Genomic DNA, 16,485 nt, shown 5'->3' on the forward strand with positions numbered 1-16,485 from the left:
GACCACTCCAACATTACTGTAGCATTGTCTAACTTGAAGACATATATATTTTACTATATAAATATATTTTGCCATTTGTCTATGTGCTTAGTAACAAATTTGCATTTTTTATTTGATATAACAAAGGCTTTGATGTAATTTCTCTTAGATTTTGCATTTTTCATTATTATTATGCTTAACCTCAAACATATTGATTCTTACATATTTGTATTAGTATTATGAACAATCACATGAAATGTGAATATAATTATAGGGCTTTTTTACATTTAGCATGAACCTTTCCATCAGTGTGGAAAACGAAGAAAATTTCTTCCCGCTGTATAATCTGGGATTTGTAGCTTAAAGTTTGTTTTTCTGTGAATAAAATGTACTCAATAAATGCTTATATAATTATATCAAAATGGATTCTGCTGTCATGTATGACTAAAAAGAACCAATAAATTAAAAATATATTCAAAATGAAAATTAAAAGATGAAAAAAAACCTATGGTGTTTAGAAATGAAATATTTGGGAGGTGATTAGGATTAAATAAATTCACCCCAGTGAAGTCCCCATGATTGGATACAGGTGACTTTATAAAGGGAGGGGAGTGGAGATTTCGGAGGATACCCATCCTTACACTTGTGGTTCTCGCCATGTGAAGCTCTGCCCTGGCTCGGGACTCTGCAGCAAGAAGACCATCCTCAGCTGCTGCCCTTGCCCCTGATGTAGACCTAGGAAACAAACCTCTCCTCTTTATACTCCTCCACTCTGGTGCTGTGTTATTAGCGACAGGGACTGGATTAATAGAAGGCGAATGCTCTGTTTTAATCAGATCACAGATTCATGTTTTGTGGGCACATTGAAGTATAAAGTGACCACTTTACTGCTCAGGGCCTGGGAGTTGCAGAGGAAGGTAACGTCATTTATAGACTTTAAATGAATTTACATAAGCAGCAAAGGTTCAGTATGGTACTTGATAATGTCTTTTCCCTTGGTAAGTGCTTCAAACAGCAAACTCAACAGCAGCAATTAATGTATCCTTCAAAAGACACCCTGTAATCAATTAACTCATGACATTTGACTATTCAGCCTATTATTAATCCAAATTTAATATTCACCTCAAAACCAGTTTGCCATTATCAAATCCACTAAAATGTCCTACTGAAACAATTTTCCAAGGTGAAAAAAATACAAAGATTCAAGCTGGGGACATGTTGGCTTCTTAAGAGGGATTTTAAGATTGTAGATCTTTGTCTCTTCCCAGCAGCTCTCTGAATATGACCCCAGTTTCCTCATGTTAAAACAAGGGCATTGCATAGTCTGGCTGGCTCTGTAGGTCTAAGGCTCCCGTGTCCAGGATCTGCCTATTTTTAGCCCAAGGCATCTTAGGGATGAGGCCAGAATTCCAAATGAGGTTCAAATTTGAACACCACTAGTGGCCCAGGTACACAGTCTCAGAAAAAGACTCCAAAATGACTTAAAATTAACACATCATACCAAACTTTTTGTTTTATAAGTGAGAAAACTTAATTAAGGAGAAATTTCATGTTTTCTTCCGATTAACCTACTTATCTTTCAAAATTCAGTTCTGAGCTGGAGGTACACAGCTCAGTGGCAGAATGCGTGCCTAGTCAGTGGGAGGTCCTGGGTTCCATGCCCAGCACTGCAGAGAGGAAGAAGAGGAAGAGGAAGAGGGAAGGAAGAGGAGGATGGGGGGGAGGGAGGACCTGAGAGGAGAGACTGATTTAATTTAGCCATTCACCCAGAAGGTACAGCTGACCACTCCCTACTGTCATCAACATCAAATATTCACTGTGTGTCAGTTATCTGCCAGTCCCTGTTCTAAGCACTTAGGATTCATGGTGCACAGTGGAGACGAAAATCCTTGCTCTCAAGTGGCTTATATTCTAGGTGGGGGGAGGGCCGGAGGCACTGCACTGTAAATGTAATAAGTAAATCCTGCTGTATGTGGCAGGGAGCCAGGACTAGAGGGAGACAGAAAAGGACCATGGGGATCGGGAACACCAAGAGTGGGAATGGCTGAGTTTGTGAGTGACTTATTTAGTTAGTTAGTTAGTTTTGAGTTTGAGATTTTTACCTAGTCTGATAGCTTCATAAAGAGGTGAAAGTTGATTAAAAAAAAAAACTTATAGGAGATGGGGAAACGAGCCAGGGAGTATCTAGAAGAAGAAGAACGGCAGGGTCCCACCCTGTGAACATTCTCCACCAGTTCAGGTCACAGTGAGCAGGCTCTTGAGAGCTAAGGCTAGGGAAGCTGGTCACACAGAGCCCTCGGGGCCACCACAGAGGCTTCTACACTCCAGGGTTTGAGTAGAGCAGTGACATGATCCAACTTCTTCCCTGCAGGCCCACCTACTCTGGTTGCTGTGTGGGGAATAGAACATGGTGGACAGGAAGAGAAACTCTGAAAGCCGGTGGGGGCTGTTGCAGCCCCTCAGGTAAGAGGCCAGGACTGCTTGGACCCAGGGCGGTAGCGGAGGTCGGCTCTGCTGAAAACACAACAGGGTGAGCTAAGAGATGAGATGACACTAATGGGAAACATGAGTAAAGTGTTTCCTTGAGTTTTGTGAGCAAACAAATCAAACCCGAGGACAGGGCTGTGGGAACTCCTGATTTATACCTGTCTGAAGTATAAGTGACAACCTACCACTTGAAACTGGCAATTTGAAGGGGGCGGGGTGTGGTCAGAGTCTTGTGATTCTGAGCTCTCAACTTGTAGTATCTGACACTATTTCCAGATAGAATTGGAGGACATTCAACTGCTGATGTTCACTGCAGAACTGGTTGGTGTGTGGGGCTTCTCCCACATCTGATGTCTGAAGTACTGAGCGTCTGCATAAGAGGTAGTTGGTACTGAAAACCAGAGTGGGAAAGTGTTTTCCCACACTGTGTAACATATTGCTGCAAACTTTGCAACTTTAAACAATACACCCTTATTCTCTCACACTTTCCATGGGCCAGGAGTCTTTAGCTAGGTCCTCTGTTAAAAGTTTCACAAGGCTGCAACTAAGGTGCCAGGCTGTGTTTTCATCTGGAGGCCCCAGTGAGGAAAATGTGCTTCCAAGTTCATTCAGGTTGCAGACAGCTGGTTTATTTGTGGTTGTAGGATAAGGGATCTAGCTGTTAGCTTGGAGCACCCCGCCATTCCCAGGGGTCACTCACAGTTCTTTGATGTCAACTCCTTCAACACTTCCACCCTCTTCATCAAGCTGTAAGGAAAGCCTTCAATGTAACATAAAGCAATCATAGGTGACACCGTATCACCTTTGCTTTATTCTATTAGTTATAAGCAAGTCTCTGGATCTGCACACTTAAGTGCCTGAACACCAGGAAGTGGGACACGCAGGATCACAGTGACCTGTATCATTAGAAGTGTGTGTGCCCCTCATCTCAATAATTCTGTCTCCTGTTAGCTCTGGCATAGCATGGCTATTGTGACAAAAGAACTTCATTTTCTTTTTAAATTTTTTTTTTTTGGTTGTTGACAGACCTTTATTTTATTTATTTTTTATGCAGTGCTTAGAATCAAACCCTGTGCCTCACACATGCTGGGCAAGAGCGCTTCCACTGGGCCCCAGCCCTAAGAACTTCATTTTCAATTTAAAGAAATCTAATGATCAATTTAATTTAAAAACCCATAGTAAACTCAGTTTCAGGAAAAAAAATTTTGTGTAAGTAAATGAGACTTCTTTTTCAACTGTAAATTTTATAAAATTAGATACAGATCACATATCTCCACTGAAAACTCAGTGTTTAAAAAGTATGATTGATGTTAATTGTAAAGATATACATCAAGTTTCAAAGACAATACAAAAACCAGAAATCTCTTAAATAATTTCCAAAGTGATGTTGAAATGATAAGATATATTATTAAAAACAATTTTATCTGCTTGTACTTATTTTTGAAAGAAACGAGTTACCAGAGGATTTTAAGTTGCACACGTGGTTCAAATTCTATTGCTGAGCAAAAATAAAGAGGTGCTGAGCTTACACTTGGCAAGACACCAATGTCAGCTAATAGTGCAAGGAAACATCTGATTAATGATAGATGGGACACTGTGGAGGGCTCAGAGGGGTGCGGACGGGCTCTCCAAGCACTGGGAAGGTCTCTGGAGAAGGCTGACCTGTTGCTGACACACCCAGCAGGACGCCCCGCCCAAGCCGCTGCTCCGCCGGCTCTTCGCCCGGTGCCCGCTGTGAACGCGGCGTTGCTTGACCCTCGCGCAGCGCCGTAGGCCGCGGTGCACGCCGGGCGGCCGCGATGGCGGACGTGTCGGAGAGGACGCTGCAGGTGTCGGTGCTGGTGGCTTTCGCCTCCGGAGTGCTCCTCGGCTGGCAGGCGAACCGGCTAAGGAGGTGCAACCTGGACTGGAGGAAGCAGAGGCTTCAGGACAAGCTGGCGACGACGCAGAAGAAGCTGGACCTGGCCTGAAGCAGCAGGTACGGTGGGGCCGGGCGCACCGCGGGGTGGGCGAGGGGGCGCGGGGCGCCGCGGGGCTTTCCTCCCAGCGACCCCACTCCCTGGGAGCCGGCGTCCGACCCAAACGCTCCGCACCCCGCGACCTCCCCGCGCCAAACCCCGCTCCAGCCCGCGCTAAACCCCGAGCGAAACTCCGCTCCAGCCCGCGCTGCGCCCGGCCGGGCCAGCCACGGAACCTCCCGACCGTCCACGAGAGACCGTGTCCCCCGTCCTGACGGCCCCCAGCCGCAGGGTCTGCAGCCCAGGGCTGCGCTGGAGCTGCCCTACCCGCGCCCGCTCCGCGCTTTCCGGGGTCCCTGTCCCTGGAGCCACCGCTCTTGGGGCCCAAGCCTCAGGAAGAGTCCTACTGTGTCAGGACTGCAGGACCTGGAGGGCGAGCAGGGACGTTAACTAGAGGACACACAAGTGATGTCAGCATGAAAGTTAACTTCAAAGATAAACCAGTGGCAAAGGAGATGAACTCTCCCAAAGACTGTGAAAATGGCCACTCTCAGTCTTGGGGGAGGCGTGGCTGGCCTGGCACCTAGACTCGCTGCTCCAGGGTGTCAGGTTCAGCTTTCTGGAAAGCACTGTGAGGAGGTGTAGCCCATGTGCATGCGCCCAGGCTGGGTAGTGGAGTTCCAGAAACCTGCCCTATGTAATAATGAAACGTTGGGACAGAGATTGATAGATAGTAAAAGTACTGGTCTCATTGTTGCTTAATAGAAAAAATGATACACTTTAATGAGAAGTAATAGGGGAATGAATAACTTTTGATGGGATATAATAATACTATTACTAAACTTTTGTTAAATGTTAATGTGTTAGGGAAAATATTTGTGATCAAATGGCAAGTTAACAAAAACAAAACGGAATAAAAGGTATCTTAATGACGTTTTTCTATATATAGTACATGAAAAAGATATAAAAGAAAACATGCTGAAATGGTATCTCTGTGGTGGAATGCTGGGAGTAGTGTTTTTTCTCATTTTTCAGTACACCGAATGCCTATGCCTTTTTTTTTTCCAGTACTGAGATTGAACCCAGGTGTGCCCTATCACTGAGCCACATCCCAGCTCTTTTATTATTTATTTGTTTTTGTGGCACTGGGGATAAGTCTGGGGCCTTGTGCATGCTAGGCATGTAAGTGCTCCACCAGTGAGCCACATCCCTAGCCCTTTTTATTTTTTATTGTGACACAGAGTCTGGCTAAATTGTCGAGGCTGGCCTTGAACTTGTGATCCTCCTGCCTTAGCCTCCATAGTAGCTTGGATTATAGGTGTGTGACATTTCATCCCAGGTCTATTACCTTGCGAGAAAAAAAAAGTAAATAGCAATTAATAGGTTCATTTTTTTTTAGATTCTTTATCAGTTTGCTAATTTTATTTTGTAAAAAGGATCTATTGCCAAGATTTTTACTCTAAATAAAATTATTTTATATCAGTTAAAAATAAGCCAGGCACAGTGATGCAGGCCTGTAATCCCAGCAGCTCTGGAGGCTGAGGCAGGAGGATGGTGAATTCAAAGCCAGCCTCAGCAAAAATGAGGTGCTATACAACTCAGTGAGACTGTCTCTAAATAAAATACAAAATAGGGCTGGGGTCATGTGCCCCTGAGTTCAATCCCTGGTACCTAAAAAGAATTTAAAAAAATAAATTTTAAAATGTACCAAAGAATTTGGCACATAAATATTTAAGTGACTTTGTATTGGAATCACAGTGGTACAGCAAAAGCAAAATTGTCTCCTGGTAGAAATGAAAAATAAAACTTGATGGAGTATTGACTTACTTACCGGTAACTTACTGTGGTTCTGCACTTAATTTTAAATTTAGTAGGACATTTAGAGAACCAGGAAATTTTTCAAAAGTAAACTATAAAAGCAGTTAGTAAAGCAAAAATAAAAGATGATTACAAAATTATTCAACTTGGGGACAAATTGATTCAGGAACCACTTGATACCTTGAATATCTGGAAAGGACGTTTTAATAGTATTAGCTCATTCTTTCTTGTATCCACAAAAGAGACCTGAAAAGAAAGTGGACGGACGGGGCTGGGGATGTGGCTCAAGCGCTAATGTGCTCACCTGGCATGCCCTGGGGGCGCTGGGTTCGATCCTCAGCACCACATAAAAATAAAATAAAGATGTTGTGTGCACCGAAAAGTAAAAAATAAATATTAAAATTTTTTTTTCTCTCTCTCTCTTAAAAAAAAAAAAAAAAAAGAAAGTGGAATAAATTTCCAGCATGATATCCATGGGACAAGGAATCACCTTTCTATTTGGGTCACTGAGTGTATGAATTTTGTAAATAACTCAGGTGGATGCCAAATAATAAGGACAGAGAAGAAGCTAGTGGAATTTACTTTTTTATCTACTTTATCTTTTGCACATAATCTGCAGAAAAGAAACCAAAGAAAGATGTGCCTTTTTGGAGGGGTACATTGACAAAGATGCAAGTAGTCTTTAGTAACACAGGAAGTCAGGACAAAGTCATGTAACATTCGATGCAATGAATACTATTTGGTAATAAGGAATAAACTTATGATACAACAGTGTGGAAGCATAACATTACATGGTTCATGTAGACAAGAGTTCATACTGTACAAGTTCATTTATGTAAAAGTTCAAGAGCAGGCAAAATTTAGGGTGGACAAAAATCAACACAAGTTTGTCTCAGGAGGAATGGGATGGAATTTACTAGAAAGGACATTGGAGTTCTTCTATGAGGTTTCAGTTATAAACACACATGTTTGTCAAAATGCAGCAGATATACCTTTTAGGTTTGTGCATGTCTTTGTATGTTTTACATCAAATATTCAGCTCTCTTAGTGGTCCCTATAGCACATTATTTAGGGGGCAGTGTATTGGTGACTGCGGTTGACTTCAAAATGCATAAAAATAAAGTGGGTTGATGGATAGATAGACTAAATAAGTAGGGTAAAATGTGAACAGTAGAATCGAGGTAGTGGCATATAGGTATTGCTATAAAATTCTTTCGACTTTATTGTATTATTTATTATGTTTATTTCATAAGGGGAGAAAAGTAAATAGACATAACTGAAATGTAAGAATCATAACTTAATATGATGTTTTAAACTGTCTCCGTTTGCCGTAGGTTGATAGTCTGCTTTCTGAGAGCTGATTGAAAGAAGCTCTAGAACCTAATAAAAGTCGAGATATTTACCAAAGGTAAAGTATGCTCAATTATTGGGTTTTCTTGGGACTAAGCTTATATCTCAATGAGTTGGATTTAAGGCACAGAAGTTGTTTGAGACTTTCTTGCCCTCTTTCCCTTCCTTTCTTGCTTTTTCTTTTTATTTATCTCTGTTTCACCCGAAAGACAAAATAATAATGGTAGATAATATTGAGGTAACAGTGAATAAGATTTTCTAAAATGTACTTTTAAATATTTCCTATCATTATCTAAATCTACCTGGTCTTAATTTGAAATGATAAGATCAAATAAAGAATAGTAAATATTAAAAAGAAGTACCCTTCATTTATTTTATACCCTGTATGTGCCGGGCATTATAGTCTGTACTCCTCAAACTTTTTCTTAAATTTTTTCAATAATACCATAAGGTACTTATTAACATAAATAAGAAAATCAAGGCTCACAGCAGTTAGTTAATGCATCTAGCATTACTTGGCTTTAAGACACTAAAGTTGGGAGCCTATGAAAATGTTTTAAGGTGGCTAAGAAATACAGAATTCCTGAAGCAAGGGAGAGCACTTGAGAACCTCAGAGGTGCAGGGTTTAGTCCATTACAACCAAATGGAAGGATTGCAGGGTGATGTCATGAAGGTCTAGAAGGAACTAGCTACACCTAGTGGTTGTGGGCTTGTTGCTATTGTGCAGCAACTAAAATCTGCTCAGAATGCACTGTGGTGGCTCACGCAGAATTACCCTAGACCCTTGGCTCATGTAGCCCAGAAATGATCAGAAATCTTGCTAGAAGCAATTTGTCTTTGCTTGGGATAATGACCTTTAATTTTCTTGAAAAGATACTGTGTTCTCTATATGAGTAAGTAGTTTCTGGTTTTAATCCCTGGGAAATTTTAACATTAAATAGACATAACGAACTAAACTGAACTAGACTGTTAACACTTTTGCATTAAGTTCAGAACATCATTAAGTAAATCTGCATATTTGAGGGTATTTAAAGAGTTTATAGCATTCAGAAGAACATGAGAAGGGGCACCAGGAGATAAATAGTAAATACTTAAGTAATAAGACCATGGGGAAGAAAAGAAAAGAGCATGAGATTCATTCTATTAACTTAAATTATTTATTAGAAGCATTTGGAAAAGTTTTACTTAAGCCAGCAATTCAAAGTGTCTAAAGGCAAAGTAAAATATAAATAATTTTTAAAATGTCAAATGGAATTTAATTTACCATTATTGGCAGGATTGATTGTTTAAGGAATTATTTCAAATTAAGTTAATTAATAATAGTGAAGAAAATAATAAAGGTAATCGTGCTTGCTTTGCTAGATTTAAAAACAAAATAATATATACAGACTATATTTGAAGCCCTGGGGAAAGCTAAGTTTTGAATTTTCTTTTAAAAAATATTAAGCGTTGGGGCTGGGGATGTGGCTCAAGCAGTAGCATGCTCACCTGGCATGCCTGGTGCGCTGGGTTGGATCCTCAACACCACATAAAAATAAAATAAAGATGTTGTGTCCACCAAAAACTAAAAAATAAATATTAAAAATTCATTCTCTCTCTCTCTGTCTCTCTCTCTCTCTCTCTCTCTCTCTCTCTCTCTCTCTCTCTCTCTCAAAATAAAAAATATTAAGTGTTTATGGGGAGAAGAGATTGAACCCAGGCCCCTTTGCCACATGGTTACATCCCTCGTCCTTTTTATTTTTTTCTTCTGTGATAAGGTCTTGTTAAGTTGCCCTGGCTGGCCTCAGACTTTCAATCCTCCTCCTCAGCCTCTAGAGTTGCTGGGATTGTAGATGTGTGACACTCCGCCTGGCAATAATAAGTATTTTTAAGCCATAGTTAGCTTGTGAATAAAATGATCCCTTCACAGTCCCTTAAAAATTCACACTGATGTTTGCAAGTCTGAAAATGTCATTTTGCCCTTATGTTTGATTAATAGTTAGCTGGTTATAGAATTTAAAATAATTGTTACTAAAACTTTTGAAGGCATTGTTGAGTTTTCTTTGCATGCAGTGATGCTGGTAAGTCCAATTATCGTTCCTTAATAATTAGCCTGTTGACTTTTCAGCCTTGGTGTTTTGAAATTTTAGCAGAATATATTTTGGCATTGTTTTTATCTGTTTAGCACCAAGTGGATAGTTTCACTTTGAAAACTCATATATTTCTCATGAGCTCTGGGAAATTTTATTTTACTAAAGATCACTTCTTTACTTCCATTTATTTATTTTTTCTGAAACATCTTTGAGTCGGGTATTGAATATCTTGGATAGATTGTCTAGGTTTCTAAACCTCTCATGAATACTTTTGTTGCTTGTCTTTTTCTTATGCCTGGGAGTTTCTCTTGACTTTTTTTTTTTCCCTCCTAAATGGAATTGTAATTGAGGATTGGGTAACAAATACTGACAGTATTTTGTGTAGCAGCCACAATTAAGTCCATCAGACATTCCAAATATAACACTAACAAAAATTTTTATAACTTCTATGAATGTTTTATTTTACTGATCATGTTGTTCATTTACTAGTGTTTTTTCTTGTTTTCAGTCTTTTTTTTTATACTATCATATTCCTGCTTTCAGATTTTCTCCTTCCATGCTTAGGTTTGTTTTTAAGTTTTCTTCTGTTCTTTGAATTGTCTTTGCTTCCTTGTTGCTCGGATTCCTATTTATTTATTTATTAATTTTACATTTTATCCTTATGTTGCTGGTTTTCTTTATTTAGTCTGGTGGCCCTTTACTATTCATTTTTATTTGAGAATGTGAGCCTGGGTTGATTATTCTAGAGCCCTTTCTCGGGTTCTTCCACTGTGGCATATCTTGGTGTCTTTCCTGTTAGCACCATATGCTGAATGCAAATTAAGTTCTTTGCAGGTGGACAGGGCTCATCATGGGGTCAGGAACCAGCCTTTAGTCTGAGGAGCCTTCAGTGCAGGAATAGGTGTGCTGGAAAGTTCTTTTGTAATTATGATTCTCCCCAAATCATTTATTATTATTATTATTATTATTATTATTATTATTATTTTTATATTTTAAGAAGAATCTTCTGGTTCAGTGGGAAAACAGAAGGTGAGATAAGAGAAGAGAGCTAACAGGCTGAGGATTTCTGTAAATAAACTTTAAAAGTTGCTACCTTTATTACAAAAGAGCCTTAACTAAATGTAAACTTAATGAGAATCTTTGCTCTTTCCCCGAGTAATACAAAGACCCCTGATGGCTTTAAGATTGATTTCCCTAAACGTGCACCCATGTGCATCCTAGACAGATCTTCATGATCCTGGAGTGTTCTGCCGGGTGTCCCTTGTGCCTGTGTGACACTTGATAAGAGTGTCACTTGATAAACGAACATGCTTCTGTTTTTTCCATGAAGCAGAAATTTGTTGCCCTCTCTTGCTGGCCCATGATCCTTTCCCATTCTTTGCTGTTTGGGGTTATTACCTTCGAAAACACTTTAGTCATTTTTTGTTCGGTTTCAGGAGGCAGCGAAGATGGGTGTGTGCTTAGTTTTTATCCTGAACCAGGAATCTTAAGAATCTGGGCTGTTTGAGGATTTGATAATTTTATAGATATGAAGCAGATATTTTCTTGGATTGTGTATTATAAAAAAATCATTTTGCACTCTGGCTCTCAAGTGAGATTTCTGAGTTCTTTCATTCAACAGGCCATCTGTCAAAATAAGCAGCTTTACTAAGTCTCATCTGACAAAACTCTGCTGCTGGATTCTCCCAGGTGGGTCAGTGGCTCCTGATGTCCCAAGACCAGCGGTTGGTGACGTTCTGTCTCTTCTGCCAGCCTCAGCTTGTTGATGATGTCTGTCCTCAGAATTGCAAAGTCCTTAGGGGGCAGTATTTAAGAGCAGGAAGGGGAGGGGGTTTCTTAATGCCTTGCTGTAGAGGCTGGGGGCAGGGGGCATCCTGAGCATGCTCTTTTATGTTCTGTTGGCCAGCCCAGGTGTCCCCCCACCACCTGCAGTGGAGGCTGAGAACAGAGGGCAGGTCACAGGATAGAGGAAGCCAGAGGAGGGTTTGGGGCAGGCACCTGGCAGGGTCAACCAGTTTCATGTTGCCATTTCTCTTTTTCTGCCCATTTCACAAAGGACTTTTGACTCCTACCCCTTTTCCCTTTTATGTCATTTCATTCACATCTGTAAGAGAAAAACAGCTCCAGTAACACAGAAGTCACTTTTCAGAGAGTGAGAGAAAAGCCAGGGCTCCGAATAGTACAAAAAGATTTGATGTTTGAAAACTCCTCTGGGTGCCACGGCACACACCTGTGATCTCAGTGGCTTAGGAGGCTGAGGCAGGAGGATCATGAGTTCAGAGGCAGCCTGAGCAACTTAGTGAGTCTCCAAGCAACTCAGGGACACCCTGTCTCTAAATAAAATGCAGAAAAGGGCTGGGGATGTGGCTCTGTGGTTCAGTGTTCCTGGATTCAATCCTTAGTATCAAGAAAAAGAAGGAAAACTCCCCTATCATCAGTTGTACCCCATTTTTGGTCATTTTTTGTATCTCTTCTCTGGGTGTCTGAGACTTCAACTGAGATATATGAGCTGTCTCTGTAGCCCAAAGCATTGCACCTGTCCCGAGAGCCTGTTCAAAAGGGGTGTGTAGTGGCAGTGGCAGGAAGAGGCAGCCACTGCCACTGCCACTAGTCCGAGTGGGCACTCGGAGTCCGGGTGCCCACCTGCCCTCCCTGCTGCCCTCCCAGGGACCCACTGTGGTTCTTTTTAGAACCTTATTTTCTCTGCCTGGAGTCGGGCTTGTTGGGAGACTTACACAGCTGTGGTGGGGGTCAGTTGTGTCTCATGTCCAGTTCCTTGGCCTTGGCAACTGTAGAGCTGGGGAGGCGTCTTAGAACCCAGAGCCCCTCCTCATTTTAGACTCAGGAGACTGAGGCCCCAGGTCCCTGACATTTCTGAGCCTGGTTTTCCTGCCCAGGGCCTTGGAGCGCCCCTTGGATCATCTAAAGCAATGGGTACAAAGGTTTTTACATGTGGATTTTTAAACATTATTTTTAACAGTAGCCAATAGCCTTGCCTGCTTAGTGATTGAATGATTTTTTTAAATAGCTTTCTAATTGTGACAACAGAAAAATCATTATATTTTCTTTTTTTTTTTAAATTTAGATGTATCCAGTTAAAATAGGCAATAGATGAGAATAAAAATGTTCTTCAAAAGCTAAGAAAAGTAAGTATTATGTGAATCATATTAGAAAAAAAACTTTTTATATAAATATTTTCATGAAGAAGAATGAATTGGAGTCGGTAAGTTCCTGGGTTGCATTAGAAATAAAGCCCAACCCAGAGGTGCTGAGTGGGGGCATGGTCTCCCAGGTGTGCTTCAGAGCAGAAGAGAACCTCCAGCCCTGCTGAGGTCTTCAGCATTAAGGACCCAGAAACCAGACACTGCCTTTCAAATGTGTGCATTGTATAATTTAGATGAGTTGCATTTTGGAGCCATTTTGATTTTAATCCCACTGTGGGTAGAGTCTAGCCCTCGGTGAGTGGAAGGAAGTCTCGTCTCGGTGGTGGCTCTTACAGCAATGACTGCCAGATTGGAGGAGCCAGCTTTACCCTTGGCCATCCCTTCAGGAGTTTTTTTTTTTTTTTCTATGGGCCTGAGTTTCATCTACGTGTCTAGGGCTAGAGGCTCATGGAGCAAGTGGAAGTCACCTGAAAGTGTCCCCTGCCTGTGTCTGAATCCTTGTTACTGCATCTGAGTGTCTCCTCTGCATTTCTGCAGTGACACAGAACTTTTCAACGCAGGAGGCAGGCTCGCCCCGAGTTTGAAAACCTAGTTAACCCATTTCACAGATGGGAAAACAGCCTTCAAAAGTGAAGAAACAATGTCTCTGTCAGTAAGCGGCAGAACCTGGGACCAGCCCTCTCCTTTCTGACTCTGGAGCCAATATCCTGTCAGACCCTGTCCCCTACTTGACTCTAGAGTGTCTGCAGTGCTCAGCAAAAAACAAAACGAAAACAAAACCATGTGGTTTTGTGTTTTCATTTGGCTTGCATTCCAACTCAATTACTTCACTACATTTCTTGTAACTCTGATGTATTTCCCTAAGGTAAGTATAATCTCACACTAGTCTTTATTTCGTCCTACAGCACTTACTGTGGTTTTTATTGTTATTTTTTTAAGATGAATGTAATTAGGAAACTAAAAATCATTTTTCAATGAAATATTCTCTCCTAGGCGGATGAGTCTGCACCCGTCAGGAACTATAATCAGAGAAAGGAGGAGGAGCAGAATTTTCTGGACAAGCTCACTCAACAGCTGCAGGCGCTTGCTGTGACCACAAGCAGAGAACATAGAACTGAGTATGCTATCTTCTTGCCTTCATTCCTTTCTTTCAGATATTATATTGCTATCATTTTTACATTTGATTCTGAAATAAATATATGCTATAACAGCATAGATATGAGGAAATGACCACAATGGTCTGAATAATGAGTAGTTATTGTGCATGATAGGACACGTCAAATCCCAAGAGAGATGTAAAGATGTGCACGTCCTAGTCTTTGCCCTCAGATTACTCAAGATGTAGTTGGGAAAGCAAAACAGAGGTGCGAGAAGCTACGTAAACAAGTGTTAAATAACTAGGATGACGCCCTGAGTGTCAATGATGATGGGTAAGGAAAATGACTTACAGTGTCTACTGACAGGGTCCCCTTTCTTATAAATGTTTTTTAAAAATTTGAAGTAGACACATAATTGTTTTTCTGCTGGAGAGAATGTTAATAATCTCTCTTACAAATTACAAAAGACTTGTAGGTATAAACAAACCCAATTTGTAGGGAGCAATAAAATATCAATTATTTAGACCCTTCAAATGCTCTTCCCCAGCTTTTTACACTGTGGGAAAAATGGTAAGAATATTGACTCGAAGATTCTAGAATTTTCACTGAATTCTAGCATTAAGAATGTCAGAATAGCTGATATTTTACTTAACTTTTCCACCACAAACAACTATAAAAATCTGTGCAAATAAATAATATGCATTCTTTTCAAATGAACATATAACATTAGTCAAAATGAGCCATATAGGACCAGAGAGCAATTTTCAATAAATTTCAAAGAATTGAAATTGTATATATTTTTTGATCTCTTAGAATTTTATTAAAGCTCAGTGACAGAAAAATAACTAGATATCATTAAAAGTCTGCAAATTATGTTACATACTTTATCTGTATGATGCATTAATTCAAGAAAGTATTGCACTGGAAATTGGAAAATATTTCAAATGATAAAAATGTATGACTCTGGGGCTGGGTTGTGGCTCAGCGATAGAGTGCTTGCCTAGCACATATGAGACGCTGGGTTTGAGCCTCAGCACCACATAATACCTTTATTTATTATGTCCAACTACAACTAAAAAAATATTTTAAAAAGGATGTATGACTCATGGGTTGCAGCCAAGGCAGTGCTTAGAAAGGAATTCATGGCTTCAATGAATAATTTTAAAAGATACCAAAAATCAATTATTGAAGCTGTTAACTTAAGAAGCCAGAAAAAAGAACAAGGTAAACCCAAGGGAAAGGAAAAAATACAATGGGAACAGAAAACAGTGACATCAACAGATAAACAGTGGTGCATTCAGCAAAGCCAAACATTGACTTTTCTGTAAATATTAATCAAATTGATAAATTCTTAGCAACACTGATTAAGAGGAAAGAAATACAATAGTGATGAAGATAAATGGCTCTAGGTATATCCAGATACTCCAGTATACATTCAAGAGCTCTACCACTGAGCCACTGCCTCAGCCCTCATCCTAACTGGCTCTGATGGGAAGCTCACTGCAGGCAGACATTGTTCTAAACACTTTACGGATTGTCACTCACCTCATCCTCATGACAGCCTTAGGAGTCAGGTTCTGTTGTTATCTCAACTTTATTTATGAGAAAGGGAGAGCTTACAAGAAGGTCACCCACGGAAGAGAGAGAGCCAGAATCAAAACCCCCACTTGTGTTTCAAGCACTGTGTGAGAGCGCTCAAGCAGCGTGTCCTGAATGGGGGACCCAGGCCGGGGGTGGAGTGCTCTTGTAGCACAGGCCTCGCTCATATGAACCGGCTCCTTGTCCACCCTCAGTCCTTCAGGTCACGTGTGCTCAGCACGGTTGTGGGAACCATTAGTTGTACTTTCCTTTCATTGCTTTTTTTTTTTGGCCAGCTCCAAAAATGGAACAGTTCTTCAAGGTACAGAGGTTCTGCTCCAACTGGGTTTGTATTCGCATGTTTTTCCAAGAGATCTCCTCATACAAATGCTTTTTGTAGAACTGATGTACTTACTGACAAAGAGGAAGATGAGGATTCTTCTGAGGAAGATGAAGAAGGTGAAAATGATGACGAAATGGAAGAAAGTGGTGGAGAGGAAGAAGAATCAGAAGAGGAAGAGGAACAAGAAAATGAATGTCCTAAACAAACAAGTAGAAAATATATTGCTCTTGGAGATTTTACTGCTCAGCAAGTTGGGGACCTTACATTTAAGGTAAGTAGAGAAGACGGGGACCTAGTGTAAGGAGAATGTTTCTAAAGGCTCAGTCTGTTTAAATAAGGGATTATGATTTACAAGCAGTAGTTATGTGAGAGTCTATTATTAAAGTTACCTGTTCTAAAGATGTGGCTTTAGTGTTGATAAATCTTAACAAGGGGTAAAATTTTATAATTAGTTTCTGAATGTCATATGTACCGAGTTATTCAGGTGAGTTAGGCAGTGTTCTAGCTGAGGTAGGGGGAGCACTATCACACTTCTTCCTGTTGGCTTAGACTTGAAGGGGCGCACGTCCATTCTAGGCCTGTGCATACATAAGTGGCAGGTGGGATAGAAAAATGAAGTTGTGGGGTCTTGTTTGTTT

General features: G+C 40.6%; 1 protein-coding gene across 2 annotated transcripts; it reads left to right on the plus strand.

Annotated features, from left to right (window-relative positions):
* The first annotated feature begins 4,204 nt into the window (after positions 1 to 4,204).
* Positions 4,205 to 16,022, plus strand: LOC144369130 (mitoregulin-like). 2 transcript variants are annotated; one of them, XM_078028220.1, is made up of 5 exons: positions 4,210 to 4,444; positions 7,577 to 7,650; positions 12,751 to 12,811; positions 13,823 to 13,947; positions 15,905 to 16,022. In XM_078028220.1, the coding sequence occupies exon 1, from the start codon at positions 4,266 to 4,268 to the stop codon at positions 4,434 to 4,436; it is 171 nt and encodes a 56-aa protein (XP_077884346.1). In that variant the 5' UTR covers positions 4,210 to 4,265; the 3' UTR covers positions 4,437 to 4,444; positions 7,577 to 7,650; positions 12,751 to 12,811; positions 13,823 to 13,947; positions 15,905 to 16,022. The 2 variants fall into 2 exon arrangements, with proteins under 2 accessions (XP_077884347.1, XP_077884346.1); XM_078028221.1 differs by lacking the exon at positions 12,751 to 12,811 and having other exon boundaries at positions 4,205 to 4,444.
* Positions 16,023 to 16,485: the final 463 nt, after the last annotated feature.

Source organism: Ictidomys tridecemlineatus, chromosome 12 (genome assembly GCF_052094955.1).
Source record: "Ictidomys tridecemlineatus isolate mIctTri1 chromosome 12, mIctTri1.hap1, whole genome shotgun sequence".
Classification (NCBI taxonomy): Eukaryota; Metazoa; Chordata; class Mammalia; order Rodentia; family Sciuridae; genus Ictidomys; species Ictidomys tridecemlineatus.

What these genes read in the sequence shown, in the direction of transcription:
- LOC144369130 (XM_078028221.1), top strand. Translation starts at nt 4,266, where the DNA reads ATGGCGGACGTGTCGGAGAGGACGCTGCAGGTGTCGGTGCTGGTGGCT.